Below are 18,066 nucleotides of genomic sequence, written 5' to 3' on the forward strand. Positions count from 1 at the left end.
CCTGCAGACGCAGGGTCTCCTGCAACTTGTCCAGGACCGTTGCCATCGTCTCCTGGAAGTGGTGGTATGCTCCCATGATGGAGGAGAGGGCCTCGTTGAGAGTAGGTTCCCTTGGCCTGTCCTCCCTCTGTCGCACAGCAGCCCTCCCAGTTCCCCTGTGTTCCTGTGCCTCGGTCCACTGGACCGTGTGCCCACTACCACTGCCCCCAGGTCCCTGTTGTTGTTGGGGTGTTGGGTTAGCCTGGGTGCCCTGTAGTGGTGGACACACCGCTGATTGACCTGTCCTGGGTAGGGAGGTATGGGCCCGCTGGGTGGGTGCTGTGCTGGTGTTACCAGAGGGTGGAAGTTCGGTGTTGGGCTGTGGCTGGGCAAGGGGAACCGACTGTCCTGAGGCCCACGATGGTCTGGGCTGGTCATCAAGATCCAGTAGGGCAGAGCTGCTGTCGTCACTGTGGGCCTCTTCTGGGGGTGGAGTGGTGTTGTCTGGACCCTCTGGTGTGGTGACATTCCTTCGGGTTCCTGCGGGGGTATAAGTACATGATTATTGCATGTGTGTGTTTCATGGTGTGCAGTGGTTAGGTGTGCGTGTACACCAGTGCAGGCATGCCTGTGTGGGGGCTTGTGTGCTGATGGTTGGGGGGTGTTCTGGGTATGTGCAGTGGGCATGCTTTAGTGATGGGTATCCATGCTTAGTTGTGTCATGCAGGTCTTGGTGTTGGGATGGGTGGTTGGTGTTATGGGTACATTAGTGAGGAGTTAGGGTGATAGGGGAGGGTGTGAGGGTGGGTGTGTGTGATAGCATGCAGGTAAGGTGGGGGATATGATATTTAAGATTTGACTTACCAGTGTTCGTTCCTCCAACGACTCCTGCGAGGCCCTCAGGATGCAAGATGGACAAGACTTGCTCCTCCCATGTTTTTAGTTGTGGGGGAGGAGGTCGGGGTCCGCCGCCAGTCCGCTGAACCGCGATGTGGTGCCTGGATACCGTGGAACGCACCTTCCCCCGTAGGTCGTTCCACCTCTTCCTGATGTCCTCCCTATTTCTTGGATGCTGTCCCACAGCGTTGACCCTGTCGACTATTCTTTGCCATAGCTCCATCTTCCTGGCTATGGATGTGTGCTGTACCTGTGATGCAAATAGCTGTGGCTCTACCCGTACGATTTCCTCCACCATGACCCTGAGCTCCTCTTCGGAAAAGCGAGGGTGTCTTTGGCGTGCCATGGGATGGTGTGTGTGATGTGTGAGGTGGTGTATGTGTTGATGAGTGTGGTGAGTGTAGTGGTATGTGGTGTTTTGTGCGTGGATGTTGTGTGGATGATGGTGTAGTGTGCCTCTGTGTGATGGGGTTCTCTATTCTGTGCTGTCTCTCTCTGGCCTTCTCTCTAATTTTTGGTCGTAGGGGTTTGTGGGTGTGTGTTTTATATTGTGTTGGGTGTGTGGGAGTGTTGTTTGTATGTGTATCAGGTGTGTGTATTTGGAATTGTCCAATGTGGCAGTGTTTTGGAGCTGTGTGTGTATTTTGAGCGCAGCGGTGTGTACCGCCAATGGAATACCGCGGTTGAAAGACCGCCGCGTGGATTCGTGAGTCGTAATAGCATGGGCGTGTTTCTGTTGGCGTGGAGGTGGAGGATTTGTTTCTGCATGTTTATCGCTGACCTTTGGTGTGGCGGGATTGTGTGGGTGTCTGACTTTCGTCAGATTCCGTGATGTGTGTCATAATAGCTGTGGCGGTCTACCGAGGCCGCGACGGTGTATTGGCGGTCTTCTGCACGGCGGTAAGCGCCTTATACCGCCAATGTTGTAATGAGGGCCTTAGTCTGTTAAACTGTAAGTGACACATTCCACTCATGCATTATACCTTTCTCTGAGTGTTATAAGCCCTCAAAGTCTCACTGCATGATCTGCTCTTCTCAGGATGGCATGAGAAACAGATATGCAGTAGTGGTCTGGTCCAAAGACGCATCCATCTTAATTCTTTTGCTTCCGCTTAGTACCACTGAGACTTTGCTGCCAATTGGTCCAATGCCATGTGTGGCAGCTTCCTGACTAATTCTGTATACAACACTTTGGTTGTGTCTCACAAGCTAATACATATAACGACCAACAGAAAACTCTAAGAATGGTAAGTGAGGTTTGCTGAAAAGAGAAGACTAGCTGGAGTGATCCTGCATGGCAGAGGAACACTTGATAGGATTTGTAGGGTTTGCACAGCATGCACACGCGCAAGCTTTCTCTGTCTCGCTTTCTCTACCGCTGTTTGTCTCTCACACTCTTACTCTGTCCCTCACTCTCCTGCTACCCTTCTTTCTGGCACTCTTTCCCAACTTATCTTACCTTTTTTCTTTGTTTGGAAACATAATCTCTACTTTGGTGCTATAGTGCCCATTGGGGCGCACATTTACCAATGAAGACTACACCTCAGCAAATCATCTCAGCCTACATGCTACAGCACGTGACCAATGTCGCCTGGCTGGAAGGCCCCTGGCCAGGACCATGCAGTGAAGGTTTTCCTGCGGTGCTAAATCCAGCAGAGGGGACCTGGGATCCAGCCTTCATGGGTTGCGATGCAAGGAATTTGTGCTTCACTGTACGTTCAGGTAGCCTGGCTCAAATCAGACCTTTGGAAGTTGATCAACACTGCCGCCTTCCCCCATCTAGACTCATCCCACTACAATCTGGAGAGTAGCTCAATTGCTTAAATGGCAGTGCTTAGTACCATAGGTGAAGAATATCTAGTGGTTTTGTTTTCTGCACACTGCTATACTAGAAGACTGAAATTACTATTATCCAGCCTGATGTGGTCTGTTTCAGTAAATAAATGGTAACCTGTGGAAATGGTAAAATGCACTACTTGCCATCTTCCTCTTTGTGCAGTAACTGCAATTCCCTACCTTTAGTCCCATTGCTCCACAACAATTCCTGGATAAGACCACTGGCAAACATTTGCTAAATTGTGCACTGCCCCAGAACCTTCACAATTCTCCTTATAACAAAAGATTTGACAAAAGATATGGTGACGCATCACAAACTTGTTTCCCTGTCTGTGGTTTCAGTTGGAGCGCCTGTGTTTTATAAGGCAATGTAAGGCCTTTCAGGGATGTTAGTCGTCCTGTATCCCATTGACCCCGAATTGTTGCTTTTGTATGAGTATTTTACACACCAAAATGGCAAATATCAAGGTCACAGCAGACAAACATGTCTTGTGTGTGTAGCGTAATGGAACAAGGAGGTATCCGATTTCCTCTGCGTTTCACAAGGTCCCGAACGACTTTGTCAGTGGGTAAGATGTTTTCTCAGCAGAGCACGTTCCAGACGTGGATAACACCACGGTGGATGTACTTATTAGGGAGAAGACAGAATGCCACGAGTTGAAGCTGCATGACAGATAGCTGGTCTAGTCACATCATTCGGATACTTTCCCTTCAGCCTATTTGCGCATTCTCTGAATACGAACTGTTCACCAGCAGATGGTGGACATCAGTCAAAGGAAATTCTTTTTGATTCCTTCAAAAGGAATATTTGCATATACATTTCAGTCAGTTGCCATGATTCCTCGTGTTTTTTCAGTGGGACCGTCCATAATCGTTCTGGTTGCTCCAGCTTCTGTTAGGAAAATTGATTAATGGATCTCTAGAGCCTGTCAGCGTATACTTTGATACTTTTTAAAACTGACTGACAACTGTTGAGCAGATAGCAAAGTTGCACACTACAGATTCCTGCGGAGAAACTATGGGCCAGATGTACCAAAGGATTTTACCCATTCTGTGTCTATGAGAAAATGCTTTAGTACATATGGCCCTTTCTCCCTAAAACTTGAGCTTGATGCTCTATATATTACAGAGTCTTTTATGGCAATTCTAAGAACAACATGGGCATGATAAATTAGACAGACAGGTTAAAATAGACATTTTGTATGTGAGCAAGATCACATGACCATTTATTAGTGAGCCCACCTCAATTCCCTCATATTGCCTAGTGAGTCCTCAATTTTGGTCCAACTAGTAGCTGCCTTCAGGGACCAAACACAGTCTAATACTAAAGCATTTTTTGTGCAAAGATGTTTAAGGAGTTTATTAGGGTCTGATCTGCACATTTCTAATTGTGACTATACCATCTATAGTTTTGAACAGAATACAGTTCTGAAGGCTCTGAAAATAACTTTTAAACAGATTCAAAAAGCCTTCCATTTAACATCTGGCTGGTAAAGTAGCCCTGTTACTTGTAATAACATCCATTAGAATGATTGCAAAGTTGCAGGTAGTAGTTTTGTGAACAAGCCCGAAATGCATTCTGAAAGTACAGACATGTTTCTAATCTCTATCACCAAGTTATCTTGTATATGTTTTTTCTTAATTGACAAAGAGGGCTTTCCACTCCATGACCAAAAAAAACCCACAGATTTTATTTTGAAAAGAAATAGGGCATTTAAAAAAACAATCAGAGTGGTTGTTTGTTACATTTGCTCAATATATCCATGGAATTTGTATTCCCTAAAGAAGAGTTGACTTGCAGGGATAGGCAGAGCCATTATGATGTGTCATGAAAAGCTGCATGACTGCTATGAAGAAAAATGGGAACTCATTCCACCAGATTAATTATAGTGGTGCTGCAGTCTATGTATGATTCCTTATGGAGGATATTTGCAGGACATTGGCTATCAGTGTACCCTTTTACCTCACAGTACTGCCTGGTCCTCATTTTCACATCCCACTGTTGTTTTTGGATCTCTGCTTTCTTTTCATAATTCAAACAACGAATCTATGAATGATTCAGAGAAGGAAAAGTTATTTACCTGAATCTACGGTCCTCTATTTTTTATTGATCACACAAAACCCTCCGTCCTCCCAGTTTGTGTTTTTTTTCGTGTTCATTTCACCCTATAATGTGACTCTGAAATTATGACAACATTGAAGCCTCTGTGGCAAGTTAAGCTCATAGCCACAACTTTATTGGCAGAGTTTGTTATTTAATGAGATAGCTTGGCAACTCTATAAATTGCTAATCCTGTGACTCCTGTTTAATTTTACGAATGAGGATTCCAGATTTGAGAGGGAATAATTCAAGCAGATGTCTCTATGACATATACTAAAGATCAAGATCCCTAGTTTTGCTTTTTCATGTACACAAATCAATTACCAGAGGTTAAGATTAGCTCAAGCATTTCATCCATCGCATTTTGAATTTCTCTGCTGATAGCTGTTCTGTTATTTACTCTAAATCTGTATTGCCATTATCTTGATCACTGTTTTCTTAAATGCATTTTTGTTGCTAATCTCAAACGGTTGTTTTTTATACAGCTGAGATGGGCCAGGAGTGTTCTCACTGACTCTGCATTTGTTCCTTTTCCATCTAGGTTCTGAACCCCTTCTACATCTTCCAGGTGTTCAGCATTGCCCTGTGGATGGCAGATGATTATTACTACTATGCATGTTGCATCTTTGTCATTTCTGTCATATCAATAGGACTGTCACTGTATGAAACCAGAAAGGTGAGATAACGGTTTGGAGAGCAGATGAGCACTTTTTTTCAGCGTTTTCAGTACTTTTGGATGTTTTGCATGTTGTGTATTTAAAAATCCAAAATATGTAGAGGTACCAGGAACCTAAAAAGATTGAACAAAAAGGATAATGGGATTTATTGTTTCATTTTTCATCTAGGCTGCATTTTATTGAAAGGGAGACCGCCCATGAGCATACTCGAACTCTCTTAATTTATAGCTTCATTATTGATGTGTTTGCAAGGTTGTGTGGCTTTTTGTCAGAAGCATAGTATTCAAACAGGCGTAGATGTTGTCTTAATTTTTCACATAAATGAAGTGTTTGCCTTTCCTGATCGGCTGACGGGCACTGGTTGATCGTGTGTCTCTTAAGCCCGAGGCCCTTCTTGTCATTTTTGGATTTCCCTACATATGAGGCAAAGAAAAAGAAAATATGGCGGCATCTTTTACTTCCTACATTATCATTTTAGAAAGTTGTATGCAACTTTACTCCGTTTCTGTAGTTTCTCTTTAAGTGTTTTATTGTGTGTCCTTTTGATACGCCTTAAATTCAGTGCTTTTATCACTTTTCAATGCTGGTGTATAGGGCTGAATGCTATTGGATGGAGGAGTAACATATTTACTTCTGACATCGTCTGTCCTGTTGTGATTGTTTTTTTTGTGTTGATTAAAAACTTTTGTTTTCAAGGTTTCTACATGTTGTTAAATCTTTTCCCAGAGTACGTGTCCCACAAAACAAGAGTAGCAATAGAAACAAGCAGAGACAAGGCCAATACGTCTCAGCTCTAAAACAATTACCTGTTGCCTTTACCAGCACTTTTTGCCATTCTCATGCCGATGGATAACCATCTTTTTTATCTAAAAATAACTAGCTCAATTATGGCTGCCGTAGTACACACGAGTAATGATGCATGTGTGTGCATGGTGACCATTTTGATTTTCTGTTATAATAGCACAGGTAGCTAAGTTAGAACAGTAAGAACAGTAAACTAATATATTCAAAGGATGAATTTAAGGTGTATGCAAATTGTGAAAAAGATGTAAGCTGGAGCTGACATTGCCCTGTGTAGTAATCACTGCAGTCTTATTTTGATGTAGGTTCTTTATTTAGCAGCCCCAGACAACATTGTACAGGCAGAGGATCCTTCACCACCAGCTTCCTCCACTCCAACCGCCACCCATAGAATTCCCCACACCAAAGGTTCTAATGTTACATCATAGCACAAGACTGTGCTAATCTATCAATATACATAAGTGTAAAGAATTACATACATTACCTACGTTACAACACATCTTCCCTTTTTATATTTAAAAAATAATTAAAATAAAAATAATAGTAGAACTTCCATACACGTATATCTTATCACATAAATACACTACAAGCAAGTTACACATTTTCTTTTTAAATTCATACAGGTTGATAAAAACAGAAATGTAAAAAAAAATCTAACAGAAACAAACATAATATTTTTCCATTAAACTGTATTAACACATACAAAGTCATCAAACCTCTTTGGTTTGGAAATAATCCTACCAAACCTTCCAGTGTTGATTTGACTGTCATTGTTTGTACTGTTTTGTAAGTTTTGTGTACCTGTCGCTTCACTTTCACGCAGCGAATGCTGAATACTATCATGAATTGGTGTTTCAAGCGCATACGTTTTACTGTCACTCCTCACTAATCTACTGTATAAATTTACCTCTTCACTACTCGCCTTTTCATCTGTTTCCAACCAATCATAACTCTTGACATTCTCTGTTTCAGCTTGTTTAACATTCCTACACTTGGAAACCCTGCCCAAATGCCACACTTTCCCATCACTTAATTTAACTGAGTTACGGAATACTTCATATACTTTCAGAGGCTCTGAATATCTGCTTTCTCCTTTTCAAACTTTTCTCTCTTTTCTCACTTTAACCCAATCTCCACATTTTACTTTGGATTCTCTTGTTCCGATTTTCTTGTCATACCACTCCTTATATGCTTGTTGGGCCTTGTTGATTTTCAATCTTACTTGATCAGGTGACCATTCGACTCGCTTACCAGACAATAGCCAACCAAAATCCTTGCTGATAGGTTGACGACCTCTCATCAAGGAAAATGGACTTTCCTCAGTGACGCTACTGGGAGTAAATTCTGTAAGCCCAAATTAACTTACATAGCTCACTTTCCCAATTCAAACCATTACTCTTGGCCAACTGGATACTCCGTTTGATGACCCTGTTGAATCGTTCCACTAAACCGTTTCCTTCTGGATGGTATAATGAGGTAGTGTGGATCACACCATTTCTTTGTACATTTTTTTTTAATTTCTCAGCCACAAATTGAGGACCATTGTCAGTAATCATAGTTTTAGGTAGACCTTCTCTTGTAAATATTTGGTCTAAAAATTTAATAATTCTTTCACATTCTGCCTTATGAACTATTTCAATCTCTGGCCATTTTGAAAAATAGTCCACTGCGACTAGAATAAATTTGTATTCACCATTATTGCATTCCACCGGTCCCACCACATCCAAACCTATCTTTTCCCAGGGCATATTGGGCCAAGCAATGGGTAATAAAGGTGGTTTAAATGTTTTCTGACACTTATCAGAACTATTGCATTCTATGCAGTCTCTTATTCTTTTTTCAATTTGCTTATCAAGACCAGGCCACTAATACCTGCTTTTGACTCTTTGTTTAGTTTTGGATATTCCAAGATGTCCTTCATGACATAAATCTAGGATCTTTCTCCTAAGAGAAACTGGAGGTACAGCTCTTCCACCTCTGTACATCATATTGTTTTCTAAATAAAGTTCATTTCTCACCTCCCAGAAAACTTTTCCATCTGCCCCAAGATTTTTTTTTTCAGGCCAACCTCCATTTATGTAACCAGCTATTCTTTTTAAACTGTCATCCTTAATCCATCCTTCCTTCCATTCCATAATATCAATACCTTCCATCCGCTCATCAAATAATCCAGCCACACAACTCTCCTCACCCATTAGTTCATCTACATTTTTAATTGGTAATGACATTCTACTTAGAAAATTAGCTACTTTGTTCTTAACTCCAGGCCAATACTGTACATCATAAGTAAAATCCAACAATTTTACCGACATCCTGCTCAATCTCGGAGATGCATTTTGTAATCCAGCAGTCGTCAAAACCTTTGTTAAAGGTTTATGATCAGACCTCAACAAGACATGCAGTCCCCACAAAAATTGACGAAAATGGTTCAATGCCCACACACAAGCTAATGTTTCTTGCTCTATGACTGAGTATCTCTCTTCAGCTGGGGTCAAAGACCGTGATGCAAAGGCAACAACCTATTCATTGTTCTCATCTTCACACTGTGTTAGCACCGCCCCCAACCCTTTATTACTTGCATCTGTTGTCACAATGGATTTGCATTTGGGATCAAATCCCATCAGAAATGGTGCTTTACAAATTTAAATTTTTAAATCCTGAAACGCCCTTTGAAACTCATCTGACCAAATAAATTTGGATTTGTTCTTGAGTAATTGTCGTATATGATACGTTTTTTCAGAAAAGTTCCTAATGAACTTGGAATAAAATTCAATTAAACCTAGAAAAGCTCTCACATCCTCTTTCCCAGCAGGAGAAGGAGCCTCTTTGATAGCTTCCACTAAGGCTTGCTTCGGTTTAATGCCATTCTTGCTGATGCTATGACCCAAGTAAACCACTTCTTCTTTAGCCAATTTACATTTACTATACTCTATTGTCAAACCTTTCCTCTTAAGGATTTCTAGAACCTGTTTCAACTTATTGTCATGTTCCTCTCTATTTTTACACATGACTTGGATGTCATCTTGGAAAAACATCACCCCAGAGATTCCACTAAATATATTACTCATAATCCTTTGAAACATGGCTGCAGCTGATGCTAGTCCAAAAGGCACTCGGGTATATTGATAACATCCAAAAGGTGTTATGAACGTTGTGTATTTCTTACTATCCTGGTGTAATGGCACCTGATGGTAAACAGATTTTAGGTCAATAGTTGAAAACCAACACATATTCTTTGTTGCGGAAAACATTTCATTTATGCGTGGTAATGGATACTGGTCAATTAAGATGTTTTTATTCAGCTCCCTAAGGTCCACACATAGGTGGTCATTCTGACCCTGGCGGTCTTTGACCGCCAGGGCGGAGGACCGCGGGAGCACCGCCGACAGGCCGGCGGTGCTCCAATGGGGATTCCGACCGCGGCGGTAAAGCCGCGGTCGGACCGGCACCACTGGCGGGCTCCCGCCAGTGTACCGCGGCCCCATTGAATCCTCCACGGCGGCGCAGCTTGCTGCACCGCCGCGGGGATTCCGACCCCCCCTACCGCCATCCAGATCCTGGCGGTCCGACCGCCGGGATCCGGATGGCGGTAGGGGGGATCGCGGGGCCCCTGGGGGCCCCTGCAGTGCCCATGCCACTGGCATGGGCATTGCAGGGGCCCCCGTAAGAGGGCCCCTACATGTATTTCACTGTCTGCTGCGCAGACAGTGAAATACGCGACGGGTGCAACTGCACCCGTCGCACAGCTTCCACTCCGCCGGCTCGATTCCGAGCCGGCTTCATCGTGGAAGCCTCTTTCCCGCTGGGCTGGCGGGCGGTCTGAAGGCGACCGCCCGCCAGCCCAGCGGGAAAGTCAGAATTACCGCGGCGGTCTTTCGACCGCGGAACAGTAATCTGACGGCGGGACTTTGGCGGGCGGCCTCTGCCGCCCGCCAAGGTCCGAATGAGGGCCATAATCTTACTTTACCATTGGAACGCCTTACAACTACTAATGGAGAAAGCCATTCTGCTGACTCAACTTGCTCAATAATGCCACCCTCCACCAGTTTTTTCAATTCATTCTGAACCTCCTCCTTAATAGAGATAGGTATGTGTCTAACCTTATGAATACATGGAATTGCTGAAGATTTTAATTCTATTTTGTGCTGAAAATCATTCAACAGCCCCACGTTACCAGAAAATAATTCTGGGTAAGAATCCAATATTTCTTCCTTTCCCTCACAATTTTCTTTAATTGTCAACACTGGATCTGGACTGTTGGGGTTCAAAATTATTCCTAAATCACCCTGGTCCGTCCAACCTAAGACTGAGGGTCCTTTTTATAGAAACGTACAATTTGCACTGTGCTTTCCTTTCTTTAAACTGAAATTCTAACTCCCGGAAACCCACAAATTCAATTTTGTCTCCAGTATAGCTCTTGGCAACAACCTGAGATTTGTCAAGATGTGTGCCTAATTTTTCCACCAATTTATCCTTCCATACATCTTCATTCACTATAGTAAAGGGTGAACCTGAATCTGCAATCACCTTAATCATCACCCCTCCTACCGCCAATTCACACCATGGTTTCATCCTTTTTACTTGATCTACACCTAAAATGTCGTAATCTATACAAAACGCCTGATGAACATTCGTATTCTCCAAATCATCGGAATTAGAGTCACTGTCCTCTCTAATGTATTTAACATTCACTTTTGAGTTAACAGATTTCCTCCTGCAAACCTTTGGATAGTGACCTACAACACCACAATGAGAACACTTTTTATTCCTTGCGGGGCATTTTTTGAAAAATGCTAAGTGGTCAGCGCTCCCACACCTATAACAGTTCTTTTGTTCCACACTTATGGGTTTGCAATTATAATCCGTTGCTTCTTGAAGCTTTTTTTTTGTTTCACCACCTTTCCAGTATTTTGCATTAGATATTTTGTTACCTTCTTTTATTTCTTGTACTTCATCCATTACCGCTTTGGCACATCTACCTGTAAGTTCTGTTTTCTTTACTAGAGCAATCACTTCCTTTAGAGGTGCTTCACCGTTGACCCACAGTTTATCCTGAATATTTGGGTTACTCGCATGCATAATAATTTGATCACGAATAAGTTCTTCTTGGAGTGGGCCAAAACGACATGTTAACGCCAGAGCACGAAGTGCAGCAACGTAGTCATCAACATTCTCAGTTTTTCCTTGTTTCCTCTGGAAAAACTTATACCTATCTACAGCAACACACACAATAGGAGAAAAATGTGCATCAAGATCCTCCAAAGCATGCGTAAATACATTCCCTCCTTCTCTGGGTTTCTTTTCAATCTGATTGTATGTTTTAAGCCCTCCTGGACCTAAGCAATACAGAAGTACCTTTTTTTTTTTTCTCCGGTGAGGAATCCTCTTCCTCAAAAGTGTCTATATAATTACAAAAGTACTCTTTCCATTCCTTCCAAGGCATAGTGGGCTCTCCTTTCGCAGGAATAAATGGTTGAGGATTGGATAAGTTCAATGAGTGTAATGTACACATGTTTCACTGCTTGTAATGAGATGGCAGAAACAAAGAAAATAACACAAGTGCACAATATATCGGTTACATTTGATAATAAACAGCAATGTGTTAGTAATAGAGATCAACTAACATGTGAACAGTTGATTGTAATAATACAATTGTGTAAAATGCTGTTATTACATAAAAGCCCAGTAGGAGGCGCAGTTGTATAACATTTTAATGATGTAAAACTCTTCAAATTGATTCCACATTCAAAATGTTCGAACGTTCGTGTTCGTAATCAGCTGTGATGATCAGCAGAGAATGATTGACTCATCTGTCAACAATATAAGCTGTGCTGATCAGTGAATCTTTGTAATGCTGAAATTTAACCAACAAGCTGTGTGGAACAGCAAACGTACCAGAAATATGTCTGCCACAAGGAGACACTGTGGGTAAATTCACAGTGCAGTTATATCATATGGGAATGAGGATACACAATCCTCGAGATCCGGCAGTTGAGGACTGGCTGGGAGACGCATAAAGTAGGTAATGGATTTTAAATGTACTCACGTTCGTGCTGAATTAAGCGTATACTTGCCACAGCTGAATCCGTCCTCTGAGACTGTTGAAGTACATTCCTTGTATGTTTAGAGGACTCATGTGGGAACGAACCAGTATTTTGTGGCTCACTAATTAACAGTTTCCTTGGTCCTCTTCAATACTGTACTGCGTCTGATTCACCTGCCAAGCTTGATTACTGTAGGGCCTACAGTATCATTGCAACAGGCAGAGTAGTGTCACTGCCTCTCCATCAACACAATCTGCTTCACCACGTCCAGGGCTGCGCCATCCTCGTCGCCAATTTCTGTAGTAATCACTGCAGTCTTATTTTGATGTAGGTTTTTTATTTAGCAGCCCCAGACAACATTGTACAGGCAGAGGATCCTTCACCACCAGCTTCCTCCACTCCAACCGCCACCCATAGAATTCCCCACACCAAAGGTTCTAATGTTACATCATAGCACAAGACTGTGCTAATCTATCAATATACATAAGTGTAAAGAATTACATACATTACCTACGTTACAACACCCTGTTAATAAATAAAGAAAGAAAATACAGAAGAATATGGAGAACAAAGTAGGAGCCTGGTTGGGGGCGGGAGGGTCAGTAAGAGCTCTCTGGGTGGAAGAGGGGGAAGAGGAGAAAGCATGATATGTATAGGCTGGCAGCATTTTGCAGGTGCCCTCATAAAAGAATAAGAAATAACTAAAATAAATGAAACAACGTTCAAAAGAACATGGAGAGGAGACAGTGTGGGCAAGGAAACAGTGCACTTCCATGGAGTGTTTAGGAGAAAATAATAAAAAATCCCAAAAGCATGCAGTGGAAGGATACATCTCAGCCAGCCGTAACATTGTGAAACCAGTATGAAGTTTGTGGGACAAACACAAACATGGGGAGGAAAGCGTTTGAATCAAGAAGAGTCAATTGAGAGAAGCAACAACGCAATCTAATCACTATTGAGGGGCTGACCCAAAGTTCACTTTAAGTGTATACTGTGTATTGAAAACAGTAGGTTCTTAGCATGTGTGGCTGTAGAAACATAATCTCTGCCTACTCCTGCAATCCAGTATTGGGATCAAACATTACAACTTGTTTTTCTTTTAAGAAATTTCGAGTCGGGATATGTGCTTTGAGTCCACATTCTTAATAGGCACGACTCCCCCCCCCCCCCCCCCCCCCAAAAAAAAAAGTGACACATATCTTACCACAACTTTAAGTTGAATTCAGAGTGTCATCATCAAACGATTCTCTCTTCGAAATAGTGGATTTCACATTTCACAAAGCCATTTTTATGTTTTTCTGGTCTATTCAGGAAATCATCGGATGTCGTCTTAGTTTCCAAGGGAGGTCCTAGGAATTTGTTAATGCCACAGCCTAGAAGGCAGAAGGCTGCATTTAGCTGATAGCAGCTGCCTCATGCTGAGTCAGGGGTACTGCTTCAAACATTTAATCCTTGTATTGAAGTTTGTGTTTGACTGACTGCAGTTTAATTGCCTCACTGTTGGTTTTTAAACTGCAACACTTTAAAAAATGAATTAAAACCTCCCTTTCACAGGATGTCATCAACATTTGTATGTTGATTATGATTGCCAAAAACAAAATTGTTTGGGTAAAGAAATTTACTAAATACCTACATGACCATCACATTGGTTTGTTCCTTAAGAAGGAGGATGCATTATGTTTGTGGCACTTGTTATTCTAATCTGACCTTATTCTAACACTCATGATTGAACTCCATAGCAAAGCGTGACTCTCCGGAACATGGTGAAGATGTCCGTCACTGTGAGGATCCGCTTGGCCTCAGGAGGTAAGTATAGAATTCATTAAGGTACGAAGAAACTCTTGGGTTAGATGGGTAAGGTTGGCATGAGGTCAACATTGCTTGTTTATTATTTGGATCTGAGGGACCGTAGGTTCTCATGGTTAGAAAATTCTGTGCTTTTTGTTAAACCTGGCAAGGAATCCTGTGTTCCCCTTATCCCCAAAATCCCCCTTTTCTCCATCAGGCCCAGAAACCGTATGTTCCATTTGGCCCATAAATCCTTTTTCCTCTTTCCCTTGTGACCAAGGAATCACCTATCAATTCCCTCTGGTGCAGGCATCTCAAGTCCTTTACCCATTTGTGTCTTAGATCCCTGTGCCTTTTGTCCTCTCATTTGCAAGTATACCCAGCCCATATTCTTTGGTTTAGGAGTTCTCTGTTTTCTGGCTGATTGGGAAACGTATTTACCCTGTTTCTGGTGTTCTGTTTCATTAGAGTGGTCAGGTCAGGATATTAACAAAGGTTTTTAAAAACAATCTACCAACTCCATTTATTTGCAGAGGAAAAAATGGTGAGCTCTGCAGACCTGGTGCCTGGGGACTGCCTCCTCTTGCCCTTGGATGGCATCATAATGCCTTGTGATGCAGCTCTGCTCTCTGGGGAGTGCATGGTGAATGAGAGCATGCTCACAGGTGAGTGAAGTAAAGAGCTCATTAGCGAAGGGGTCTAATTCTGACCAATGATCGGTTTAATACAGTAAAAGCTGGTAGTGTGCTTGCATGTGTTCAGGCGAGTACCCACTGGTTATGGAGCAAAACATCCAGATAGGAGGGGCTAGAAGGTCCACAGGAGTGGGTGAAGCAGAGTGTCTAGAGGAGACAAAAGGGCAGGGGCTGAGCGTCCACAGTTGAGGGGATAGAGCGATTCAAGATGAGCCGACAGAGTGCTGTTTGGTAATAGTAGAGGTGATAATTGATGAGGCTTGCTGACATGAATGATAATAAAAAGTGTACCATTAGGTGAAGGGGAACTACCCAACACTGATATACATTCTAAATGGAATGTGCTAACAGATGATAAAGACAGTGATAACATGCGAGAGAGTTGGACAGAGGCAACGGATCAGGTGCAGAAAGTAGAGAACTTCTCAGAAAGCACCAAAATCGTACATGGAAAGATAGTGTTGACAAAATCTGTTTGCACAAGAGAATATTGCATAAGTGAGATGAAGTGACACTGTTGAAGTCCTGAACCAAATGACGTGGGAGAAAAGTCATGCACAGTGTAGGGCTCTCTGGAAAGTTGCAAGCCATTCTGCTAGTCATGCTTTAGAGAACAGCAAGCCAAAATAAACATTTGTACCTTGAGGGAGACTGGCAGCTGAAAAGGGCAAACATCCTGATGCATCACAAATGTACTTTTTAGTGAAAGGGAACCACAGACATCAGTTATGAACCACAGACATCAGATATGGTGTACACTTATTGAGCCACGAGACAAATCACTGGGGATGCTCTGTAGGGCAAATCCACTTGTGAGCTAGAGCAGAGGAGGCTAACCCAGAATGATTATAGCTATCTTCATCTGGCTGATCCAAACTGGAAGTTTGGGAAAATAATACAGGCCCCAAGGACCCACTACAAAGTTTTCCTGAACCCAGAGGGAGAGTTCATGAAAACAGCAGTACACTTAGTTCTTATCTGAAGCACGAGTCAAAGTTAGGTCCTCTAGTAACAGGACAATCTGTGTGACACTGGAACAATAATAACTGACTAGAGGGAGATTGTGTCTGAGGACGAGACCCACACAACTCAATACAGAGTAGAATAAGAGCCAGAATGTCTCGAGGCAATAATCCTAGAATACTAAGCTGCTGACAAGCAAGAGTGTGATCGTGAAGAGAAAGGAAGCATCTTTATTTTGACGGTGTGAACGATGTTGAGGCTAGATGTCAAAGGGATGAACAGTACAGTTTGGTTCAGGAGTACACATAAAGCACCCACAAAGACCAAGAGATATTTTTTTGTATGCTTCTGCAGAGAAGTGAATGTAGAAGAATATTAATATGGCAGATTACTTCATTCAAGCAGTCAGCCTCTGATGGACAGGGCAAGTCTTAGAGAGGACAATGAATTGGGAATCACAGAACAAAAGTGGTGATGGTGGCTGCCACAAGATCACACCGAAGAAAGAACTGTTGATGAGTCATTGGGAGAAGGGGAAGTAGCCCTGGAAATTCTGAAATGCCAACACTTCAATCATCTCTCCACTGCTCTATCTGCTATAAAGATACTGTATTTCAAGCCTGAAAAAAGCGAGATAAAGAGACCTCACCTGCGAGAGCAATAGTTCTTGGATGTGAGGGATAAAGTGGTAGCAAGTGGACAATTAATTAGACCTACTGTTTAATTACTACACACACTTTTTTCTAGGAGAAAGTGTCCCTGAAATGAAGATCCCATTACCTGGTGGTACTGAGGCCACGGATGTGCTGTACTCGCCTGATCAGCATAAGAGACACACTCTTTTCTGTGGTACCCATATAATTCAGGCCAAATCCTACTTGGACAAAGAGGTGATCGCTATGGTGACTCACACAGGTAACATCAGCCTTCAAACATTGCTTCCTGGTTGTTATTGGGGGTTGCATGTCAGCATAATGTTGTCATAAATGTCAAATGACATGAATACTGTGTCCCAAATTTAGTTTCTAAAGATATCGTGCTGCAGGGTAGATTTTTGTAAACTATATTTAGTACTGTTTTATTTCAGTGATATCCTGACAGCGATCCTTTGTAATCTATCAGATTTATAGTGGGTGAATTGTCACTGTTAGTTGTGGATTACTGTTATGTATTCACGTCCACCTACGCTCCTGCATAGGCTTGTCCCCTCCCGCAAAGCATTGCCTTTGATGCTCAGTTTTACATAATGTGAACTTCTGGGTGTTGGGTTTGTGGGTGTCGGGGAGTGTTGTCTAGGTCAGGTTGTAGTTCATAAGGGTGTTGGGAAAACACTTCATGGTTAAAGAGCTTCCTGGGATTATTTGATGTGTGTTATGCTTTATAGTTTATAAAGGCTTTGAAAGGAATACATTTGTGGGCTTTTCCCATACCCAAATGAGTGGTTTGAATCAACTTATAGTTTGATTGTTGCGTGCTGTATTAGTAAAAATATTTCAGTACTGTGGTGTGCTTGCAGCATCTTTCGGCTGCTTGCAAATATGGTGCTTTGATTTGCCATTCCATGGAGGTTTGACTTGACCGTGTCCCCACACTCTGACACTGAATGACATGAGAAATTACATTAAGATTTGAAGCCAGTGCCCTCATAGAATTTCCAACCTGTGCCAAAGCGGAGATCAAAACTTGAGGTTCTTCTCCATGCCCCTCATTGTGACTGTCAGCAGTGCCTCTTTGTACCTGCAGAACTTTCCAGTGTTATTCCATTCTTCTCCTAAATATAACAGGCTTTGCTTATCCAGTACCCCCAGAGCTAGCCTGTTAAAATAACATGCCAACCAGGTAATAACCTGTGGGCATTTGTTTTAACATTTGGATTAATCTGCCCTGAACCTCCAACCCAAACTGTTTGTACATGTGCAGTCTATGCCTCCAGTGCTTGCCCATCAAGACCAAGATCTTTACTCATATTCTTATAGCCAATGATCATTTTGCACTCTGTATTGTGCCACTGATCTGATCTACTCTATCCTCCACTCAGCTGCCAGTCACGTTTTTATTGAATCATCAGTCCCTAACTTTGTTCTGTGAGCTTGGTTGCCATGTTAAAGCCATCTCACCCTATAGAATAATGCATGTTATTTTACTCTATAAACCAATTCCACTGGCAGCACGGTTACTTTAATCAACCCTAATATACTTTCAGCAGATTCTACCTTGGTATAACTCATAATCTGAGGTTGCATAGTGACCGACTAGGATGATAAAAAGAAGTCACCACAATAAAA

At 42.4% G+C, this 18,066-nt stretch overlaps 1 protein-coding gene across 7 annotated transcripts in view; it reads left to right on the forward strand.

Annotated features, from left to right (window-relative positions):
• The window catches only part of ATP13A2 (ATPase cation transporting 13A2), a 671,851-nt gene that overhangs the window by 392,913 nt on the left and 260,872 nt on the right, over window positions 1–18,066 (forward strand). For all 7 annotated transcript variants that reach the window (XM_069240690.1, XM_069240693.1, XM_069240692.1 and 4 more), the window contains 4 exons: window positions 5,355–5,489; window positions 14,075–14,141; window positions 14,657–14,788; window positions 16,529–16,696. In XM_069240690.1, coding sequence (XP_069096791.1) covers window positions 5,355–5,489; window positions 14,075–14,141; window positions 14,657–14,788; window positions 16,529–16,696 — 502 coding nt within the window. The remainder of the gene's footprint in view (window positions 1–5,354; window positions 5,490–14,074; window positions 14,142–14,656; window positions 14,789–16,528; window positions 16,697–18,066) is intronic.

Source organism: Pleurodeles waltl, chromosome 6 (genome assembly GCF_031143425.1).
Source record: "Pleurodeles waltl isolate 20211129_DDA chromosome 6, aPleWal1.hap1.20221129, whole genome shotgun sequence".
In the NCBI taxonomy this organism is placed as follows: Eukaryota; Metazoa; Chordata; class Amphibia; order Caudata; family Salamandridae; genus Pleurodeles; species Pleurodeles waltl.